This window comes from Sarcophilus harrisii, chromosome 5 (assembly GCF_902635505.1).
Source record: "Sarcophilus harrisii chromosome 5, mSarHar1.11, whole genome shotgun sequence".
Lineage (NCBI taxonomy): Eukaryota > Metazoa > Chordata > Mammalia > Dasyuromorphia > Dasyuridae > Sarcophilus > Sarcophilus harrisii.
The window spans coordinates 76,208,432-76,232,009 of NC_045430.1; the positions used below are offsets into that span (position 1 = coordinate 76,208,432).

Below are 23,578 nucleotides of genomic sequence, written 5' to 3' on the forward strand. Positions count from 1 at the left end.
ATATGGAGTCACTTAAATATTCCTTAACTGATAGACAGATATACAATCTTCTTTCTCTATCTTTGTACTTAGAAATACTCATGCTTATTTATGTTTGTCAAGTTTAGAATAACAAAAAACAAAAATTATGTTAAAAATTCTTATTGGCCCTAGTGTGGCACTTGAGCTTTCTAGCTGAATAATGTTAATAACAACAGCTCTCATTTCTTTAGGACTTTTATCATTTATAAGTAGGATGATATATAAAAATAAATTAGAAATTATACTGAAAAATATTTAAGTCACTATGTTTATATTTATATGTCTTTTGTATCACTTACTCTCCAGAATTATATCATCTATAATTATTTTAGCACCATGTCCTCTCCTTAAGGATTTTTAAAAGTAACATTTTTATAATCTTTTTTTATAGCATGTGAGAGCATCAAAAAAGCCTCTTTTCTTTTCACTAAGATATTCTAGTCTAAACTCGCTTAGTATAACTTAAATCTATTCCCAGATCTCAAACTAGGACAGGGAGAGCAGAGCTTTGTCCCAGGTCCCCATTTTTAGAGGACGCTGACAGCACTTGCACTCTTCAGCATCATAGAAGAGCTTTGCACCTGTTATTCTTACCAATAAATAATTAACTAAAATAGGAAGGTGCCAGATGGAATGAGCCCCTAATTTACCTTCTCCTCACATGCTGGCCTCCTCCGCAGACGTATGGGATGTCCTAGGGTACCCCTCCACCCTCACTTCCACCCATCCAAAGGCATGCTACATAATGGTGAATTTTTTGAAAATGTATTGTTTGATATATAAAATACAAAATGCTCCGAAATAAATTAGGAGCTCTATTTCTCCATAAATTTAGTTCTACTGAAAAGTACTGAAAGTAGGTGTTGCAAATATATGCAAATTTACACTGCATTCAATTTTGACACCTTTGTTGCCTCAAAGCCCATTGAATGTAGTATTCTCCTATGTTAATATTCAACATAAGATAAAACATGCCTTAGAGATCAAAGTGCTTGTGTGAATACTAGGGGTTGGCTAGGGGTCAGCAAACTATGGCCAAATCTGGACTGCACTTGTTTTTGAATGACCAGGGAACTAAAAACTTTCTTTTAAAATGTTAAAAACAAGTTCTAGCTCGTGGGATGTACAAAACAGGCAGCTGGCCAGATTTAGCCCACAGAATATATTTGCCAAAGCCTGGCAGAAACTATTGTCAGCTTATGAAACCATCATGTGTTTAGGGTCAAGGAGTTTCAGCAACCTGTGTGGTTGGAGATAGTATTCTCATTAATATAAAGAATACATACATATCTAACAGTAATGAATAATACTGGATCCAAGTGACTGGGTGCTATGTCTTATTCTTTGCTACTAAGGGGACCCTTTCACTGAATACATGGCAGTCCATGCTGGATTCAGTCCAGCAGAAAAGACTCTTCTCAACTCTTTTGTTCATTTCATTCCCATTTCCCCAAATCAATGACATTAGGAAAAATTGTTAAATGTTTAGTTAGATTTGGTTAACATGTTAAGAGTAGAACAAATAGATAAAAGTAGAAAGAATACAAGTAGAAGAATACAAATCAGATATGAGAAAGGTATTTATCTCCTACACACAGAAGAAATGCAAACAAAATACTCACAAGCACAAACTGACAGAAAGAATTAAAACAAGATTTGGTAACTTATAACTGACATCATCTTGTAATGGGAAGATGAGACTTAAACCTCAGCAGAATGTAAAGCATTTTGTGAAACTGCCAATAGGTATTACTACATTTCACTTCAGCTCTATTCTGATGCCTCAAAGACCATTATCTTTTGGCCAGCCAGGCTACAGCTTAAATTTCTTCTTTTGGGGGTGCTCATCTTTTCTAATAGAGAAACTCTCTCTGCTACTAGTCAGTTCTGACTGATGGACCAAAGATCTTTGCCTAAATATGTCCATCTCAAGCTCATTACTAATAAGTTAGTCAAAAAGCATTGATTAAGTACTTGTTATACTTCAAATACTGTGCTAAGAGTTGCTTAATTGCCTGCACTCAGGAGAGAAACAGAAAACAACATAAAGCTAGGGCTGGAAGAGCCAGTTTCAGGCAGAAATGTGCTCAAGCTTATATGCTCACATCAGTGTGGTGGTCATGGTCAGTAAAGGGGCAGGTTGCCCTTCCCTTACACCTCATAGTAATTCCCAACGATATGTGATACTTGACCTTGGAGGATCAAAGGAATAGAAAATCAGGCATTTTCACTCCCTTTTTGAAGGGCTCTCAGTGACTGGTTCTTCATGATCAGTGACCAATATGGAAATTACTTTATCGTCCCCATCCTGTTCAAATACTGAGCTAGCCCACGTGGTCAATCAGAAGCAAACAGAGCAGCTCTACTTGAACCCTATCTGTTTAACTCTCCAGATATACTTACATGTACAAACATACAATTTGTCATAGAAAAGTGTGGTCCGCTTCCATAGCTCATGTTTACATACAGCTTTAAGATTTACAAACTGATTCCTCTATGAATTTTTACAATATTTTTTAGAAATATCAAGGAAGCATTAATTATTTTTCTCTAGTCTGAAGCCATTGGACTAATTTCAAATTGAAATTTTATCAGTCTTTTCTTTATCAGTTCAGAAACAATATCTTGCTCTCTTTTTTCTGACAAGTCCAGGAAGGACTCTTCCCTTGAAGTAATTATGGCAGTAACTGGACAAGAGTAGTAGTTATAAATATATCAAGTGCACCCAAGAAGAGAATTACCCCTTGGTTTGGGAGAAGTTGGCCAAAGAAGCAGTACTGAGAAACAAATGATAGGATGACACCCAAGTTTATCATCAAGAGTTGAGGCAAGATGACAATTTTGCTGAAAAAGCTTTGGAAACTTCCACAGTTTGGAAGTTCAGAAATGATTGGAGACATTTGAAATAGGAACTAAACAAGCTTCATAACTAGGTAGAAAAACATGAATTTGCAAGCTACACATTTATAAGAAACAAGATATTGTATATATAAAGAGACTAAGAACAAATAATTACCTTGATATAAATATACTATCACAAGATAAGTCAAAGAAACTGCTTTACTGAGAGACAGCCCAAGAATATTAAAACCTAGCTGAGTCAGACTTCTGAGTCAGCACAGAGAGTTTTTGAAAGAGACAGACATTGTGTAAAATAAACTCCGTAACTTTGGCTAGGACTGAAAAGGGCCCATGTTCAGAGAACCAGAATGGATAAAACCAAGACAATACATTTCCTGCTCAGAACCTTCACTGTAGTATCTCATAGGGTTAATAGACAAGTCATAAAATTTATTAGAAAGCTTGTATTGAGCTTCTACCACCAATCTGACTTAAGTACTAGGATAAATTGGTCACAGAAAACTGGAATCATTCAACCTATAACTGGATTACAAGGTAATATTATGGAGAAAGAAGTTATTCAAAGAACCAGGTATAGGTCATTGCTTAATTGTGTGTGTGTATGTGTGTGTGTGTGTGTGTATGTGTGTAATATTACTTTGCACTTTTTGATATCAATAAACATTTATATGGACTCTGGAGTTAGATTAGTTACTCTAGAACTCTGAGAGTAGTACTAGAATGTCAAAGACTTCTTTCTCTTCTTCTTTTTCTATTTCTTCTTTTTCTATTTCCTCTTCTTTCTTCTCTTCCTCTTCCTCCTTCTCCTTCACTTTGTACCACATATGATCTCTCTCTCCACTTGGGATGCCATATCCTTAGACGTGGATGCTCTGTCCATAGTATAATTTTTCGTTGCTTGGTTCTGAGGCTGTATTTATATATGCATATATATGTATGAATACACCCATACATTATATACTATATATATATATATATAAAATGTGTATGTGTGCCTTGAACAATTTACTTTTTGTCCTGTTCACTTTTCATGTATTAATTTCTTGAACTATAGCTCTGAAAAGCAGGCTTTAAAAAGTTCATTGTGTTGCAAATGAACCTACTTGACTAAACTACCCTTTAAAACCAAATTACTCCACCTTTGTTGAATGGCCCAGCTCCTTCCCCAAACCTCAGTGGCATAGGTTTTGGTGGGTTAGAATGACTGTAAATAGTTTTCTTTCTGGCCAGAAACTTTGAGGATCTTCTCCTAAAGTAATATTTTGTGATGGTAAATTAGGTTATCTTTTGTCTCAATCCTTACCTTGTCCTTAATCACTGAATGAGCACGCCTCAAATTGAGATCTAGAAAAGAACTTAATTTAGAAAGGCCGAGGTTACCCACTGGAGTCACCTCTGCCTCCATTAAATTAAATTTATGTACAAGTCAATACATCACCCTCCTAAGGTCATGGATCCTCTTCCAGAATGAAAGATGAACAACAATAATAGTTTGGAAGTAAAGCAACCACTTTGGGCCTGATCCCACCTGATCAACAGGAAAGCTCTAAAGATTTCTGACCTAAATTGGGCTGGCTTTCCTTAGATAGCCTGGTGCCTCCCGCCCCCATTCCTAATGCACCATATTGGTTTTAGGCTTAATGTGGATCCCCACTGGGTCTCAACCCTCCTTCATCTCAGAATTCCAGAGCTCATGTGGATTTACCAATCTCAGCCTCCTTGGCAACAGGAATTACAGGCATTCACCACCCCACTTTAAGTAACTTTACCTTAGATTAGCTAGAGAGTAATAAGGGTAAGAACCAAGAAGGATTAAATAATTTTTAGGAAAATGATTATCAGCAAGGGTGTGCTGAAAGTTGTGGCTGATTTTCTATTTAATGAAGTAAACTGTCAACTGAAATGCTACCTAAATTCTGAACCTTTGCTCCATCTTGAATGCAATATTCCTGATAGAATTCAAGAATTCTATAAATTGAGACTTAAAAATGATTTGTGCGGACAGATGCTTGAAGGCATGAGTGGACTCTGTCAGTTTGGATATTTCTCTCCCTAAGCAAAACAACACTTGGATTAGAATAATGATAAATTAATAAAAATTATTTCTGGCAACTTATGCCTACAATATAGAATATAGAATTTTCTTCCATAGTGTTGATAAATTGTTTATCAAGGGGTTTGATAATACATACCTCAATCTATGTATCTATCATTGTGTGTATGGAGGAGGAGGAGGGAGAGAAAGAGAGAGAGAGAGAAAGAGAAGAGAGGAGTTACATGAATTTATTTGGAAAATAAAAATTTTTTCCATGTTAAATCATTTTTTAAAAGAAACTGGGTCAGAAGATTCAGAGTTAATTGATTAGCAAGATATTACAATTTTGGTAATTATTGAGGAATAGTCATATATATCTTGATTGCCTTAGAATCTGAGATGAGAAGTTAAATAAATTAATAAGTCAGTAATAGAGAGGATGATCAGACTGTATAGGCTACAGGTGATAGCTGACTCTAAAAATGGCTATGTTTATACTGCTTGATCACTAAGGTCTCGTGTGGATGTATGATCCTCTGAAATGGTAAGTATCTAACATCTATATACTAAAAGAAAATAAGCATTAGCTTGAATTAATACAGAGTTCTACATTAATAATCTCCCATGAGAATCATATAGAGAACAGAAAAGAAAAGGAAAATATTATATTTACAATAAGATTCAGTCTCTGATTTTCATTTGACTTGCCTTTATTCCTTCTGGGCATGTGAACCAACCAATCCTTATTTTCATGTCTGACATACTTCCTCTACTCCCACATTCAGCTGTCCCTTAAGTATATAACACAAGCCTCCCACAGACCAGGAATTTACAGCTAAAGCAATTCAAAAAAAATAGAGACAATTATCCAATTATTTCAAACAATCAATCCCCTTCCTCTACAAAAGAAAACAGCAAACAAATTTCAATTTAAGAATTGGTTTGTCAGGGTTTTGGTAGGAAGGATGGTTAAATGTTATATGCGATTAATGAAGCAATTCTGAGGAGAAAATGTAACTGGCTCCCTTTTAAAAGTATATCTTTTTTTTTTTAATTACATATAAAAATTTTTAACATTCATTTTTCAAAAGTTTAAGTTCCAAATTCTCCCTTCCTTCTCTTCCCCATTACTGAGAAGGCAAGCAATATGTGCTGGAGCTCCTCCTAGCCCTGGGATGAAGTATGGGCAATATAACAGAGTCCTGTACCCAACGTCAGCAAAGGGTCTTTCTGATTTATTAAGAATTGAGAGCTCTGGAAACGTCCACTGCCCATGTAGAGTGCAGCTTGAGCTGGGCTGCTCATCACTCTCACCCCAAGGCCATGGACATTTTCAGCCAAGCTTAAGTTCTCTTGGGCTGGAAAATTGTCTCACCCCATCTTTTTGCTGATTCTGCTGCTCCAGAATTTATTTTTGAGGCAATATTTTAAACTTCTTTGAAGAAGAATATGGGAGAGGTCAGATGAATCTCTTACTTTATTCTGCCATTTTGATTCCCTTCACAACCCAATATATTCTTGCCTTATTTGGATAACTTATTTCTATGATTGTCCATTCCACTTAACCCATGGAAGGACAACCATTAGAATTTTGTTTTGAGCTTCAAATATGTGCTCTTATTTTTGTCTAGATTTGGCTCTCAACTTACCCAATGATAATAAGTACAGATCAACCAGTTCTACATTCCAACACATGCTTGTTAGCTGACATATCTAGTGGAGTAGAAGACTAATCTTTCCAAGAAAATTAACAACAATTATGCAGGGAATAGTCAGCTGAACAGCTTGCTAGGCTAGTTCCAGCTCCAACAAACAGAGCGTTTGAAACCGTACCCTCTGGTTCTTAGATCAATCTCTGTTCCATCAATGATTTCCCTTGGCTAATTTACAGTGACCACAATAGTTTTGGAAAAACAGAATAATTGGTAGGCCTGTAGATACTGTAAAATGACTTGATGAAAGGGAATAAATTGTTATGGAAAAGAAACATGATACTTGGAACTAGATTAATAATAATCTAATAGATTATAAAAGTGAGTGAATTTTTTTTGGACTAGACAGAATTGAGAATATCCATCTAAGTTCTAAAAGGATACAAGCAATTCTCAACTTTTAACTAGATTGATTTTTTAAAATCAGTTGTTGGTATTTTAGAACATGTTTTTCTACCCAATAGTTCATAAGAAGGCAGTTAGGTAACAAAGTTGATCGTTTTAGGACACTTACTAGCTGTGAGTTTCTGAGCAAGTAACCTCAATGTCCAAAACTATCATGTCAGGAGACCTGAGTTCAAAAGTGATCTTGGATATTTACCACTTACTAGCTGTGTGACCATCGACAAGTCATTTATTCCCAGTTGCCTCAAAGAAAAATAAAAAAGAATATCTCTTGAACATTTCACGACCTAGCTTGTTTGACAGCATTTATGGTTAAATTAAAAAAGCATTTCTATTTTTTTATGAACGAAGGTTTTTAAACTTTATTTTGCTTTATGATAGTCTCATTCCTTAGTAGAATTTTTGAAACATTCTTGTCTTGGATGAAGACAAAGATGTATTTGCCAATATTCTAAGTGAATCTAGTGACTATGGAGGACCAGTCAAAGTTTTTTAGTTTTAGTATTAATAGGTGGTAGCTAAAGAGAAAGTGAAGAGAGAAACTCTTTAGGATGTCTCTTTTTTGGGTTTCAGCGAGTCAACAAGTAAATTAAGCACTTGCTATGTACCTGGTCCTGTGTTAAGTACTGGGAATACAAAAAGAGGCTGAAGGTTCAGTCACAGAAGAAAGGTGTTCATAATTACCCCCCCCATAACTGGCTTCTAGAGGGGAATATTTATTATCTGAACTTCTGAGATTACATAGATTACATATGGAATCATGTAGAACTCAGAGCTGGAAGGGGACTCTGAGCACATCTTAAGTTTTACATTTCATGAGCAGGACCAGGAGATCATTATATACTTCAACAACAATACTAGATGATGACCAGTCCTGATGGATCAGGCCATCCTCAGCAACGAGATCAACCAAATCATTTCTAATGGAGCAGTAATGAACTGAACTAGCTATACCCAGAAAAAGAACTCTGGGAGATGACTAAAAACCATTACATTGAATTCCCAGTCCCTATATTTATGCACACCTGCATCTTTGATTTCCTTCACAAGCTAATTGTACAATAATTCAGAGTCTGATTCTTTTTGTACAGCAAAATAATGTTTTGGTCATGTATACTTATTGTGTATCTAAGTTATATTTTAATATATTTAACATCTACTGGTCATCCTGCCATTTAGGGGAGGGGGTGGGGGGGGGTAAGAGGTGAAAAATTGGAACAAGAGGTTTGGCAATTGTTGATGCTGTAAAGTTACCCATGTATATATATCCTGTAAGTTAAAGGCTATTAAATAAAAAAAAAAAAAAAAAAAAAAAAAAGTTTTACATTTCAGGTACTTGACATCATTCTAATTACACTAACAGCATCCTCCTCACTCCCTATTGCAATATTCTCTCTGCTAGTGAGTCTGCCAGATTCAAACCTTTCTTTGCTACAATCCATCTTCCATTCAGGCACTAAGGAGTACAGGTTTCAGTAAGTCATTTTTAAAGTCAATCAAAACATAAATTTCTATTTAATAAATTAGTGACTCCCTATTACCTCGAAGATAAAATACAAAATGCTGTCTTTAACATTCAAGGCCTTTTATAACTATCCCCTATTTACTTTTTTCCCCCTTTTTGATTTTCTTTTTTTCTGGTCATATATATTCATTAAATTTTTAAAAATATACATTTCTTTATGAGTCATGTTAGGAAAGAAAAGTCAGAACAAAAGGGAAAAATCACGAGAGAAAAAATAAAGGAGAAAAAGAAAAAAAGTAAACACAGTATATGTTGATTTACATTCAATCTCCACCCTATTTAGTCTTAATACCTTATCTCCATTACTCCCATCAGTTTCCAATTCTTTGCCATCATATAAAGAGCTGCTATAAATATTTCTGTACAAAAATACTCTTTCCTCAATTCTTTTATACCTGAAAGTTGAACATTTCCTTTATGTTGACTATTTTAATTACAATTTTTAAAGTTTTACATATGATATCTATAAGATGAGAGTTAAATACAGAATTATATAAGCTTAAATGCTGTCTGTTTAAAAAAAAAAAAAGGCAGTACAAGTTTTCACCCAATTTACTTGGTCTTTGATTTTCTTAGATGTGACATAGGACGTGGAAATTTGAGTTATTCACTGAGAAGATATTTTCATTTCTTAAAGTGGATCTTTGCCTTCATCCAGTGCTAGGGAAATACCATGTTTTGAAAGATACTCTCAACTGAATGACAACTGAATAAAACACAAAAATGCTATCTTGACCACTTGTGATTGTTAGCAATAACAATAACAGCCAGCATCTATTTTGTACACTATTACCTCATTTGAAACTCAAAAGAACCCTAGGAGATAGTTGTTATAATTCTCATTTTACAGATAAGGAAACTGAGGCAGGCAGGGACTTGTTCAGGGTCATACAGCTAGCAAGCAAAATCTAATTCAGCTGAGGTCTTCCTGACCACAGGCCCAAAATTGAACCAACTAGCTGCCTACAGTAATCTACCTAGGCAGGTGGGAGTAGGGATGAGGAGATTTATTCCCTTTTTGACTCCTAGCCAAATTTTCAATGGTATATTGAATCTTCTCCACTTAAATTCTCCCTGTTGTTTTAGCTAGAGAAATTAACCTTTATTTCCTTCCTAAAAATAGATATACGGATGACACAGGGGAGCTACAAGTCCCCAAGTGGTTGTGTTTCCATTAACAATGAGTGATTCTATAATATCTAAAGGAACTATCCCCCTAATGTATGCACTGTTGCTTTCGATAAGCTCATGTTGTAGGAGGAAATGAAGGACAGGACTAAAACAAATAAAAGGAAATTGTTGACTTCTGCCTCTGCTTTGCAGAGCTTCACTGACTATTCGTGATGACTAAACCAAGAGGATGTGGGGAATCACTACATGGACCTTGCATCTCAGTGCATTGACATTTATGAGACACTGGGCAATCTTGCTAGCAGAGTCCTTGGTAACTGGGACTTCCAGATGTTAAGTATTTCTCCATTCTCAGTTGTTTCTAATTGCACAATGCAGGGCACCTAGTGCTATTTTAAAATGTTTGACTTAGTCCAATAGAAGCACAGGGATTTTTCTTTTTTTTTTAAATAAGTTTCTAGATAATAGATTTCTATCTATTCTATCTATCTATCTAGATAATAGATATCTAGATTTCTAGATAATAGAGATAATATAATCCAAACCCCTCATTTTACAAATGAGGCTTGGGAGTGAAATGACTTAGCCAAACTCACATAAATATTAGGAGATTGGAAAGCCAGAATTTGAATCTGGGTCTTTTGATTTTAGATTAAGTGGGGTTTTGTTTGTTTGTTTTTTAAACAAAATCTGGGTTTTGGGTTTGTTTGTTTGTTTGTTTTAAATACAAAATCTTGTGGAGAAATTCCTTTTAAGCATAATTTCAAAGAGCATTGAACTTTCAGCTGGTTATATAGATTTACCAGTAAAATCCAAATGCCAGAGTAAAAGTGTACATGAAGATAAAAATCAATCATATGCTCCATGCCCTTGGGACCAGTGAACTATATAAACAAATCTAAAGATATTACAAGGTCCTTTTTATGGTACATAATCTTTTTATTAAAGATCAGATTGATATTTTTAATAGTAACTCACAGAGTAATATTTTAACCATAAGGTTTAATGCTACCGAATCAAAGTATCTTAAATATTTTAAGTCTACGATATTTCTGTTGGACTTAAAATATTTAACATAAATAAAATATTTAACTTAAAATATTTAAATTTTATATATCCACTGGGGGCAGCTAGATGGCCTGGATTAAGGAAGACTCATATTTCTGAGTTCAAATTCAGGCTCAGACACTTATTAGCTGGATGGCTCTAGATATATTACTTATCCTTAGGTGCCTCAGTTTCCTCATTTGTAAAATGAACTGGAGAAGGAAATGGCAAACCATTTCAATATGTTTGCCAAGAAAACTCCAAATGGGGTCATGAAGAATTGAATATAACTGAACAACAATTTTTCTTTTAATAATCTATCCCATCTCTGTGCCTTTAGGAGATGTCTCTGCATGTCTGGAATGCAGGTACTTCCCTTTCTTTATTTCTTTTTTGTGGGGAGCCCGCACTAATCTAAGGCCACATAAGGCCACATTCCAAAAGACTGCCCTAACCTTGAATAGGAATCTCCTAATCACATCATGGAGGAATCTCCTAATCACATCCTAACCTAGACCAAGGACCACCTTAACCTTGAATAGGCAACTATCTAGGCATCCCCTAATCACATCATGAAGCTTCCTATGACCAAAGACACCTACCACTCATCCTTGGGCAGGAAACCAATCCTTTGTCTAGGACCCCCACCCTGTACTAAGTTCCAGCAACCCTGCTGCTATATATATCTGTACTATTGCACCCTTTAAAATGAGGCTTGATCAGATTGTTTTGTCTTACCTCCTCCTGCGTGTCCCCTCTCTCTTGCCTTTATCTCTTTTCTTCCAGGGTCTACACACTCTGCCTCGCCTGCCGAGGCACTTTTTAATCATTGCTACTGATTTGCTATTTACATGATAAAATTTACACACAAGATTCCACTGAATCATAGTAAATAACCATTTAACAGCATGGGAAATGGTTCATTATGGAAAACTATTTAAAGGACTTCTATAGTGCAATTTTGTGAAGTTTATCAAACTCAATTTTTTCCCCTGCTACAATTGATCTGTATTAAGAACTATGTTCTGTTTACAGTTTTAAATATGATATTTATATTTTATTGCCCTTTTAGTTAAGTCACTTAAATGATTGCACTAATTTTTCTTAACTACTCTGTTATATTATGTAGGAGTTTTAGACCTATCAGAGTCATAGAAATTAGTTAGAATAGTTAAACTGATTAGTAACCCACTGATAATTTATTACTTTTTAACAGGTATTTTTATATATGGAATGCTTGGTGAAAACATACAGAACATTTCAAAATATTATTTTTCAATAGTATAAAATTCTGATATAAATTATTTTACTATAACTTGTTAAAATTATGCATGAATGTAGGTGTTGTATAATATATGTGTAAATATTATTTTTTAATATTCCTCATCTATAAGAAATATGACTTGCAAATTGGGATATTCAAGAATTCACATCTTGAAATTCCAAATTGTATTAGTAAAATTTTTAACTTGTTTATTAACAAGTTTTCCTTAAAAATACTTACTATAAGGGCAGCTAGATGGTACAGTGGATAGAACATGGGTCCTGGAGTCAAGGGGAACTAAGTTTAAATCCAGCCTCAGACACTAACATGTCTTAGATGTATGACCTTGGACAAGTCACTTAATCCCAATTGTCTTGCAAAAAACCACAAACAATATCAAAAATATTTAATATATATATGTTGTAGTTCTCACACATACACACACACACAAATTATATGTATACATATTGTTTAGTCCAATAAAATGTAAATTCTTTGAGAGTAGAAAATGTTTCATTTTTCACTTAACATCTCTCTCAGTGCCAGCCACAATAAGATCTCTTAATAAATGCAAAGATTTATTAGATGTCAACTCTTCTGTGCAAAGCACAGGGTAGCTTTTCCGAGGGGGATTAGTTAACAAAAGAACCAAGAAAAAAAATATTATGAAAGGATTTCTCTTATAGAGTGGATCCCTAATCCTGTGAACAGCAGGGTTTGAATATATTATACATGGAGTCATTTGACCTGGATTTGAATCCTGTCATTTACCTCTGTGACCCCAGCAAATCATTTCACCTTTCTTGGCCTTAGTTTGTTCCTTTGTAAAATAAATGGTCCCTCTGTACTTTTCCTAGTTCTATATCCCTAGTTATAAGGATTAGTTTATAAGCAGTAGTTATTAAAGTATTAGAGAAATTGCTTGGTATTAATAAGAGAATTTCTCACCCAAGTAGCATTTACAACTGAACAACCAAAAAAAGCATTCAGAAAAGATGATTTCCTTGGATTCCCAGTATTAAAGCACTTGGCCAATTTTCAAATTCAGCAAACATTTGCTAAAGGTCTATGCCATGCAAAGGATCATGAAATGGAAAAAACTTAGGCTTAAAAAAAGTACCCCATCATTGCATTTATTGTGCTTTGTGAACCATAGTTCAGCCTGAACTCAATGGTAAGGTTAAGGATGGAAATTTTTACTGAATCCAATCTTTTGCTATAACTTTGCATGTCGTATTGCAGATTGAACGTCTATTTGTACTCATGATTTCAGTGAAAAGGGTCAAGGGAAAGTAAAAAGAAGAGAAATAGGACTGAAACAAATAAATGGGAGGGAGTCAAATGAGCCATACTCCAATCTTGTTCCATTGCCCAGTTATTTTACTCTCCAATTCCTCCTTAGCCTTTCAGAGTCATTCCTTCTTTATTTCCTTACCCAAAATGTAGCTGGCTGGCTTGGAAGATCCAGATCTTGGTTTAGCAAGACCTGAGTTTTCCTTAGTTTCATTGGTAAAATGAAATAATAATTATAAAGCAATTCCCACAGTGGCAGTCATATATGAGTGTTGTTGAGTTGTAGCCTATGGACCCCTTTTGGGTTTTTTTGGCAAAGATATTGGACTGGAGTGACCTGACATTTCCTTCTCTTAGATCATTTTATAAATGAGGAAACTGAGGTAAATGGTTAAGTGACTTGTCTAGGGTCATATGACATAAAAGTGTGAGAAGCATAGTTTCTGGGTAGTCATTTTATGCTGGGTAGTCAATAATTAATAAAAGGGGTCTGTGGCATTCTCAAATGCCAAAGACTCTTCATGAAACCCAATAATTATTTATGTGGGAATTTATATGGGAATTCCAATACTTACATTGGAAGAGTGGGTGTTCTGAGGGTGACAATTCTGATTGGTTAACAAGTAATGAGAGAATGAATATTATGACAGGTGGGTTTATTTTAGTAAGGCTTTGGGGACCTGACTCCAGATTACCCCCTGCCTGTGGCAATCTAGACAAAAAACAGTCTACTTCTGATCAGAACTGGCTGATTAAATTCTTTGTTAGGTTCTTTGGGTAGCATCAGAATTCCAAAATTTCATCTCCATCTGTCTTGTTCTTTAGAGAACAAAGCTTTGACCCAATCTCTAAATGAAGAAGGGAAAAAATACTCGATTTCTCCAATATTTGGTTGTTTAATAATTATTTCTTTATTCACACAGCCCAGTAAGTATCTGAGGCAGGATTTGGATTCACAAAGGTAAGTCTTCTGGACTCCAGACCTGGCACTCTATTCACTGCTCCACCTACCCTGCCTCATATCGCTATTATTATTAATGTAATTATTAATTAGGGGCATGGGTCTTTTGAATTAAAGATTGGTCTTACAATAATGCATAAATTGCACACATAATACATTTCCTCATATTAAATGATATCAACAGATTGAGCACTGGGCCTTGAGTCAGGAAGAACCGAGTTCAAATTTGGCTTCAAACATTTACTTGCTGTGTGATGCTGAGCAAGTCACTTAACCTGTGCCTTAATCCAATGGAGAAGGAAATAGAACTCCAGAATCTTTGCCAAGAAAACCCCATGAGCAGCATTGGCCTGTTGGAGTCCCCATAGAGTGGGAGTGTGGGATTCAACTAAACAACAAAAGATCCTATTCTATCCATTTTTACTACCTCTGAACTCTGCTTCCATCAATTTTTCACATAGTTTTTAAACATAACTTTGTTAACTTTAAACTTACAAATTTTTAAAACATAACCAAATGCACTCTTGGGTAGAAACATAGTATTTGTTTAAAAAATATATAGAAAATGGAAAAAAAAAGGAAATGTAATAAAGGTCACTGTGTAAGGCTTAAAAGAACAGGAGGGTCAGCAAGACAAATAATTTAAAAAATCATATTGATGACATGATATTTATGGAAATATTTTGTATAACTTCTCATATAGTTTTTTTTAAATAGCCTTTTATTTACAGGATATATACATGGGTAACTTTACAGCATTAACAATTGCCAAACCTCTTGTTCCAATTTTTCACCTCTTACCCCCCCACCCCCTCCCCCAGATGGCAGGATGACCAGTAGATGTTAAGTACATTAAAATATAAATTAGATACACAATAAGTATACATCTCATATAGTTTCTTAACGGGGCATTGGGATGGGAATAAAGGAGAGAATCCAGAATTCAAAAGCTTTAAAGATAAATGTAAAAAAAAAAAGTTTTAAATATAACTGTGGGAAAATATTAAATAAATTAATAAAAAAAGAAAAAATCGTATTGATGTTAAACTTCAGAGAAAAAAAGCTCAAGTAAAACCAATTTGCAACTTCATGTATCTATTTTTTCTGTTCCACTCTATATGGAAACACTCACTTTTATGGTTTTTAAGTTCAGAATTTTTTATGAAGAAAAAAACCCTTTTGTTTAGGTATTTGTATGTGCACACTTAAATGCTTGTTAAATTGCAGGGAGAGTATATACAAGCATTCTATCATTTATTTGGGAACTTTATTGATAGAAACAAGTCCTATTTAAATTTGTCAGCTTTTGTGCGTGGATTTTCTTGATTCTATTAAGTACAGTGCAATTAAGACAGACATCATGGCATGATCCAATATTAAACAGGCCAACTATTTGTATATTGATTTGAGGTTTTAGAAAAGAACATTCGAATTCTCTTAAACAACTAAGGCTCACGTGAAGCGACTGCATCGTTTTTAAAATTTTCCCTATCTTTTCTCTTCCCGCTCGGAGCGGCTTAAGTTTCAAATACGGTCTTCCCTGGGGACCCCGAGCTGAAGAATGTGTGCGGGAGCGGGGAAGAGAATTCTACTGCAGGGTGGCCTGGGAGGAGATTTTCCGCGGTTCTTGGGTAACTCGTTAGGGCTGGGTGGCGGGTTTTGTTTTTTTAAGCTTCGGAGCATTCCCTGGGCATTTCCTCCTGCAGGCGCTCCGCTCCACGCGTTCCACCGCTCGCTTTGGCCGGCGCCGGGGAACTGGGCGCCCACCCGGGCTCCCTCCCCGGTACACCTTAAGCTCTCCCTCTCTCCTTTTTCTCCCCGCGCCTCGGGTGGGATTTCTGTCCACCTGCTCTGTCCACCTGCGGCTGGCCCAGGGACCTCGCAGTTCTCACGCCTGGGGTTGAAGGCAGTTGAAAGGGGAAGGGTAAAGGAGGGGCACGCACCTAGTCTCCCCCGGGTCGGAGAAGGGCTGGTGCAACTGGTCCAACCGCTGCCCGGGCGAGCCCTCCCAGCTCGATCGTCACGTGACTCGGAGGGCGCCGGGAGCCGCAGCCCAGGGGGGGCAGCGCTAGCTCCTCGGGCTCAGCCTGTGGCTTTAGTTCCGCGCACGGAGGAAGGGCAAGAAGGGGGCGGGGGGGAAACAGAACCTGCCGCCACTGCTCCTGCCCCCTCCCCCCGCTCCAGCCGGTTCCCAGCCTCGCTCCCTGTAGCTCCATTGCGGAAGTGGACCAGGAGGTGGCGGCGGCGGTGGCGGCTACGCTGACCCCAGGAATCTGAGACCGGGGCCCGACCCGCTCCCCCCCCCCGCCCCCTTTTTGCTTCGAGGGCAACAAATAGTTCTGAGCCCGTGCTGCCAGTAGCCAGGTCGGCTGCTCGCCGGCCTCCCTCCTGCTCCTCCTCCTCCTCCTTCCTCGGCGCAGCCGTCGCCGCCGTCCCCAGGCTGCATGCTCCCGGCTCCCCCCTCCCCCGCCTCCTCCTCCCGCTCCTCCTCCCGCCGCTGCCGCCGCCGCCGCCGCCGCTGCTGCTCTCCCCGCAGCCGGCCGCGGGAGCAGTAACATGCTCACTCGCGTGAAATCTGCGGTGGCCAATTTCATGGGCGGCATCATGGCTGGTGGCTCGGGCTTGGAGCACGGCGGAGGCTGTGCCGGCGGCGGCGGCGGGGCCGGCTCCGACCTGCCCTTGCGCTTCCCCTACGGGCGACCGGAGTTCTTGGGGCTGTCTCAGGACGAGGTCGAGTGCAGCGCCGACCACATCGCCCGCCCCATCCTCATCCTCAAGGAGACCAAGCGGCTGCCCTGGACCACGGGCTACGCAGAGTGAGTGCAACCGCCGTGCCGGGGAAATGCATCACCTGCCTTCCCTTAGCCTCCTCCCCACGTACTCCTTTCTTCCCTGCCTCCCGGACTGCCCCTGCAGCTGCCATCCATTCCCCGGGCCTCCCAGCTCCAGCTGGGCATTTCCCCCTTCCCCTCCCCCGTCCCCTCATTCCTTCGCTCCAAGGACGCTGCGTCTCCATCCCCGGAGATGGGGTGAGAGGCAACAACCGGACCCCGAGGAAGGAGAGGGGCTGGAAAGGCATCGGGGGGGTGTGTGCGATGGGGGCGGGGGTGGGGAAGATGCCCTTTTGGACCTGAGCAGGAAGCGCGACTGTTGAAGTTAGGAACCAGGGAAAGGAGGGGGGAGGTGAGGGCGCTGGGTTATGCGCGCCTCCCGTTTCTTGCCTCCGCCTTGGAGGGGGGAGCCTGCGGGTGTCAGTCAGGGTGTGTGTTACGGAGGAGGATCTCGGACCTTATTGCTGGGAGAGTTGCTATACTTTCCTCCCCTCCCCCCCTCCATGGGGGGTTGGGAGATTTCAGGACCACTTTCCTGGTCCATCCTGGAGAGAAGTTAATTTCAAGTGGCTAACCTCAGCACCATCGCTCTTTCATCTTTGAGACCAAGCCGTTGAGGGCTGAGAGTAGGGAGAGGGGTTTTGCTGTTTTGGAAATAAATCGTGGGCTTTGGATTTCTCGATGAGGATTAAGGATGGGGGAGAACCAGCGATAGAAATAGCTCGTGTTTTAATCGACCCCTCCTCCCCCCTCACGGGTAGCCCTCCATGGATTTTATCAATGAGCCTGTTTGGGCTCTTTGGATGCCGGTGCTACGTTCTGTTTTATTCACCTGGTCCCCTGCTGTCTGGAGCTGAGAAGAGGTGGAAGGTGGAATGAAGGGGTCGGTAACGCCAAGTGCGGGTGCCAGGGGTGCCACTGGAACTTGTGCTGCCCGTGAAACCCAACTGGCTCTTGGGCCTTCCGCACTAGCCATCCCCTGGCACCCTAACCCTTAACCCATCTCCCTCTGACACCGATGCTTGGCAGGGCACATACTCTGATTGGGTCTTGGAAGAACCAATCAGCTCTTGCGATGCCTGTGCCAGGTGACTTTTCTAGAGGCTGCCTTGACAGCCCCCTCCCTTAGCCTTACACACATCTCCCCTAAAAGCTAGGATGAATGGAGCTGAAAGCCGAGGGGGATGTTGTGTCCTTATTAAGCCAAGCCATGACCATATTGACCCCTTTTCCTTTTAATCTTTAACCCTGTCATCTCCCTTGAAGGCTAGTTACATAGATCAGTACCATGTCTTCACCTTTAAGCTATTATATAGTTCTTCAGCTATCCTGATCATAAATGGTGTCCTTTAACAAGTTCAGTTAGTAAAAGGGTCCCTGCCACCTGAAAACCTAAATTCTTAGATTTTTGAAAAAGAAAAATCAAGCTGGAAAATGGTGGGTTTTATGTGGGCACAGGTGATGGTTTTAAGAAGGAAGGATTCAAAATAGAATGTGGACTTAGAAAGGTCTCCTGATTTTAGACAGGTGGGTTTGAGTCTATTCTGATACTGTAGGATCTGTGTTCCCTTGGACATAAATCTCTTCACTTGGTTTGTAAAATGAGAAATTTACTTAACCTTGCAGGGCTGAACTAAGGAAAATATTTTGAAAATCTTGAAGGATCAGTATTATTAATTTAGAGTATTTATAGTAATAAAAAGAAGCAAAACCTAATTGCTAGGTGGAGAAGAGCATTTAAAAAGCAGGTAACGAGAGAGTAAGATGAAAAAATGTCACTTGTTATTTTATTTCAAAGCCATCAAAAACCCTGAGTATATTAACCTAGCCAAAGTGTTTTACTTACAATCAGGAAGACTTACATTTATATCCCAACTCTCTGACACTTATTAGCCTTGTGACAAGTCATATAGTTTGAGTTTTAATTTATTCACCTCTAAAATGGGTAAAACTTACCTGTATGGTTGTCATGTGACTTAAATGCTATTATGACTACTTCTCTTTTTAGTGTACCCTGTGCTTTGGGGCTATTATTAATGTAAAAGAATTAGGGGCATGGGTCTTTTGAATTCAAGATTGGTATTACAGTGCATAAATTGCACACATAATACATTGCCTCATGTTAAATGATATCAACAGATCGAGCATTGGGCCTTGAGTCAGAAAGAAACCTTTGCTACCATCCCCTTCGGCTTTCCTCCTAAAGCAGACAGCAAGATAACCTTTTCTTTCAATCAGATATAGTTGAAAAAGTTTATATTTATTGCTTCTATTTATCATTCTCTCTCTTTTCAGTCTTTAGCAACCTGACCCTCATAAAGCAATTGAAATTGCTCTTGAAGGTTAGTAGTGATCACTTAACAGATAAATCCACTAACTTTTTCATAGCCTTCATCCTTTAACTTTTTAGGAACATTGGACATTGTTAATTATACTTTCCCCCATATGTTTCTTCTCTTCGTTTTTATAACACTGTCTTGTTTCTCCTTATCTATGTCCATTGTCTAGCTAGGAGTATAATCCATGTCTGTGTCGTGTGTGTGTGTGTGTGTGTAAATCTCATCAGTTCCCATGGGTTTGGTTATCATTTTATACAGATCTTTCAAAAATATCTATCAACTTGTCTATCACAAGAATTTTATATTATCACAAGAATATTATCACAAGAATTCTTTTCTTGTGATGATTCAGTCACCTATTCAAATAGTCAGCCTATTTGAACCTTTAATACCCTATAAGCATATCAAAGTTAATATAGTCAAAACAGAACTTATCTTTACTCCAAGCCCTTTATTCTTCTGAATATAGGAGTGACCTCTGTTGCTGTCATCTACTAATCCCTGGGTTATTCTTAATCCTTTCTCAAGGAATTCAGTCTCTTGTGTTCATGGTCTTCATTTCTATCCCAATCACTGCCCTTTGGGACTTGAATATACATGATGATGTCTCCTCAAACCCTTAAGTTTCCCAGTTCATTAGTTTCCTTAGTTCCCATGACTTATACCGGGATGCTTCCTTTCATCATCCTATTTCATCTTGCTGTTGTCCCCAAGTCCAAGTGTTCTACTTTCACGATCAGTATCTCTGAAATTCCTTTATTTATCTGTAATCTATCCTTCTATTTCCGTACCTTCTCCCTCCTAAACTCCTTTTTTTTTTTTTTTTTTTTTTAAATTTAATCTTCACTATGACCTCCAGCCTCTTACTAACTCTGGGCTTTCTACTTTTATGCCCAGCATCTAACATAGTCCCCCCACATAGTAGGCGTTTTAAAAAGCTTTGTTGATTGATTGCTAGATTGATCACTGTTTTCCCAAACCTCAACCCTGAATCACATTCAGTCTGTACTGGAGAAAGTCATAGAACTATGATTGTGAGTCTCCTTCACATGTGTGTTTTTTCATCTCAACTAGGCCTTATTGGCACAAGCCTTTTCAAATTAATTTTATTGTATTTTTCACATCTACCATTTCAACCTTTCCCTTTTTTCCCCTTAGACTTCCTATTTTCTTCTTCTTTCTCTCTTAGTAGAGAATCATGATTTTCTTGGTGATCTTGCAGATTATTGCAGGCTTTTTAAGATTGCTTTTAAAGGCAGTTAGATGGAAGTAGTAGTGAATAGAGAGCTAATTGTTCTTGAAATTGTTGTTCATTTAGTACAGATATGTTTGACTCTGACTCCATTTGGGGTTTTCTTAAGTTAGAAATACTGGAATGGTTTGCCATTTCCTTCTCTAACTCATTTTACACATGAGGAAACTGAGGTAAATAGAGTTGTCACTTACCCAGAGTCACACAGTTTCTGAGGCTAGATTTGAACTGAGATCTTCCTGACTTAGTAATTGCTAATTTAGTAAATTTGCTAAATTTACTAAAAAGTTAGTAAGGCCCTTCCCTCTAAAGGTTTGTAAAAGAACTTTGCAAACCTTAAAATGCCATATTCTCATCCCCTACAGGAATGTCACATGTAGGTTTAGCAATTTTTAAAACCTTACTAGGGGGAAGTATAACAAAAAAGCTCTTGCATTGGGATTTATCTAAAAGTCATTACATAAATGTGGAAGTATTCTTTACTCTTCAAACTAATAAAGCCACTTTTTGAAGACTCGACTTGGGAATTTCTGCCCTACTTCCCATTGTCACAATCCATTATGGAAACAAGCATCGTTCCCCTTCAGATTGATGGACAGATACAAAACTAAAGTCTGATTGGAACAGAGATGGCTCTTTTCAGATTGTCTTCCTTGGTAATATCTTCCTCGGTCATAGGGGCAACTGGGTGGTATAATCAGACAGGCCCAAGTTCTGCTTCGGCCACAAACACTTATTAAGTATATGACCTTGGTCAATTCATATAATCTCTATCTGCCTCAGATTCCTCATCTGTAAAATAAGAATAATAATAGCACCTACCTCCCAGTGTCACTGTAAGGATAAAATGAGTTAATATTTGTAAAAGAGCTCTAAAATTGCTAGCTTTTATTTTTATTATTATTTAATTGAAGCCTCTTTATCTTTCCTTTCTTTCCAGATATGCCCTAGAAATAAATACATTGTTGTAGGATAGCCTTGGAACTAAACCAGCCACTGAAATTAACAGTGCAGGAAATGGGTACCGGTCCTATTGATTTGGTCTAGGTTGAGTTATTGATGCTTCATACCTCTAGCCATCCATCATCTCTCTTAACCCCTCTTTTTTTGTACCCTTGTCTTTCATCCATTGGACTGAAGGCTGTGATATAGCTAAGTAACAAGCATCAATGACGGATTGATGTTCATCCTGCAGCTTTTTACTCCAGCATAACAATTGATTTTTTTTTCCCCAGATTTTTCTTATCTTTTTGGTTACTTGAATACATTTGATCTTTATTAATATACATAGGGCCAGATTTGGGTTTTTTAAAAGAGTTGGATAATTTTAATAATGTAAATGCAAGAATGTAAATAATATTTCTTAACTCAAAAGAAATTGAACATGACTTTCTGAAACCAGATCTGTGCTAGAAGTCTGTCTTTAAAGTTATTTTTGACTCCTTTTATCAGGTGCATACATAGGGTCCTTCACTTATCCTGTATAAACTGTGTAAAGTTCTGTACTTGCCACTTGGCTGGAAGAATCACTCGGTGAAAATAGAAGTATCAGATGATGGGTTTATTCTTTAAAGTGGTGACATTGCGTCAGATGGCCTCTTAGTCATTGCTGCTTACTCAGATGCATGCATTAAGCAGAACTAAGGATCACAAATCAGACACTGAATTCAGACAGACACCAGAAACCCCACTTTTCTTTATATAATATTTCTTTTCCCTTCAGGAAAACATAAGCTTAAGGAAAGGGGCTATTTTTGAATCTCTATCACCTATCAGTGTCTGGCACATAGTAGGCATTTAAAAATACTTATCTTGCATTTTTGTTTCAATTTTAAAAATTAAATTCTGTTATTTTCAACTGGAAAAAAAAATATTTTCTCTCCCTCCCACCTACTTATTATCTCTTTAGGAAAAATAAAAGAAAAATAAAACTTTCAGCAAATATTCATCAGGCAAAACCTTCCTGCATTGGTCATATCCAAAAATATAGGGATCTTGTTCTGTATTGAGGGTCCATCACCTTGGTATCAGGATGGGATACCACGCTTTCATCATTGGTCTCTCTGAATCACAGTTGGTCATTTATTTATCAGAATTTCTAAATAGAAGAAGTACTTGATTGAGTAGATATAGGATTTTAAGCCAATGTGTTAAGAGAATAAAACTGAAGACTTCACTGTGTGCCATCTTTTGGCTTGATTATTAAATCACATTAGGTTGCTTGGATGGACAAAAGGCAGGAGCTTCTGTCTACCAGAAGGTCCTGTGTAAACAACTACCTGTCTCCATGAGGTATTCATTCATCTGAGAGGGCTAGATTTTGTATCTTGGTGTGTAGGGCAGATGGTTGCTCCTAAGGCTTGCCTTATTTCTTCTCTTTTTTTCATTTGATCATTGTATTACAGATTTAGGGTTCAAAGGATCATAGAGAGATGGGAAAGGCCCTGAAAGGCCATAGTTTCACTTCTCTGAGAAAGTTGAGACCTAAAGAGGTCAGTTGATTGGCTAAGGGTCACAAGTGTATAATAGCAGAGTATTATCTTACTGAAAAGCCAAGCCAACTTTGCCTTGGGCTATGAGTTAATTATTTCTTTATATGTTGAGGAAGTGTTAAATTTTATCTATTTGCTAAAATTATTTTTCTTCACATTGTTTTATGACAGGGATATCAACAATAAACCAAGCATTGCTGGGGGTAACCATTTTAACTTTTGCAACATTTAGTATTTATCTTCAAATTTGAATAATTTTCCAGAGATTGAGGCCCTCATAGGATTTAATGATATCTTCCCCAGAGATGTTTACATAGCACCATGAGGTTAAATGTTATTTAATGTGAGCCTTATTTTAATGTGTATTTACAATCTCATTGTTACACAAATAATGATCATTTAAATGTT

General features: G+C 37.8%; 1 protein-coding gene across 1 annotated transcript in view; it reads left to right on the forward strand.

Annotated features, from left to right (window-relative positions):
• Window positions 1-16,109: 16,109 nt before the first annotated feature.
• The window catches only part of PPM1H (protein phosphatase, Mg2+/Mn2+ dependent 1H), a 304,448-nt gene continuing 296,979 nt past the window's right edge, over window positions 16,110-23,578 (forward strand). The window contains exon 1 of the mRNA XM_031940929.1: window positions 16,110-17,072. Coding sequence (XP_031796789.1) covers window positions 16,813-17,072 — 260 coding nt within the window. The 5' untranslated portion in view covers window positions 16,110-16,812. The remainder of the gene's footprint in view (window positions 17,073-23,578) is intronic.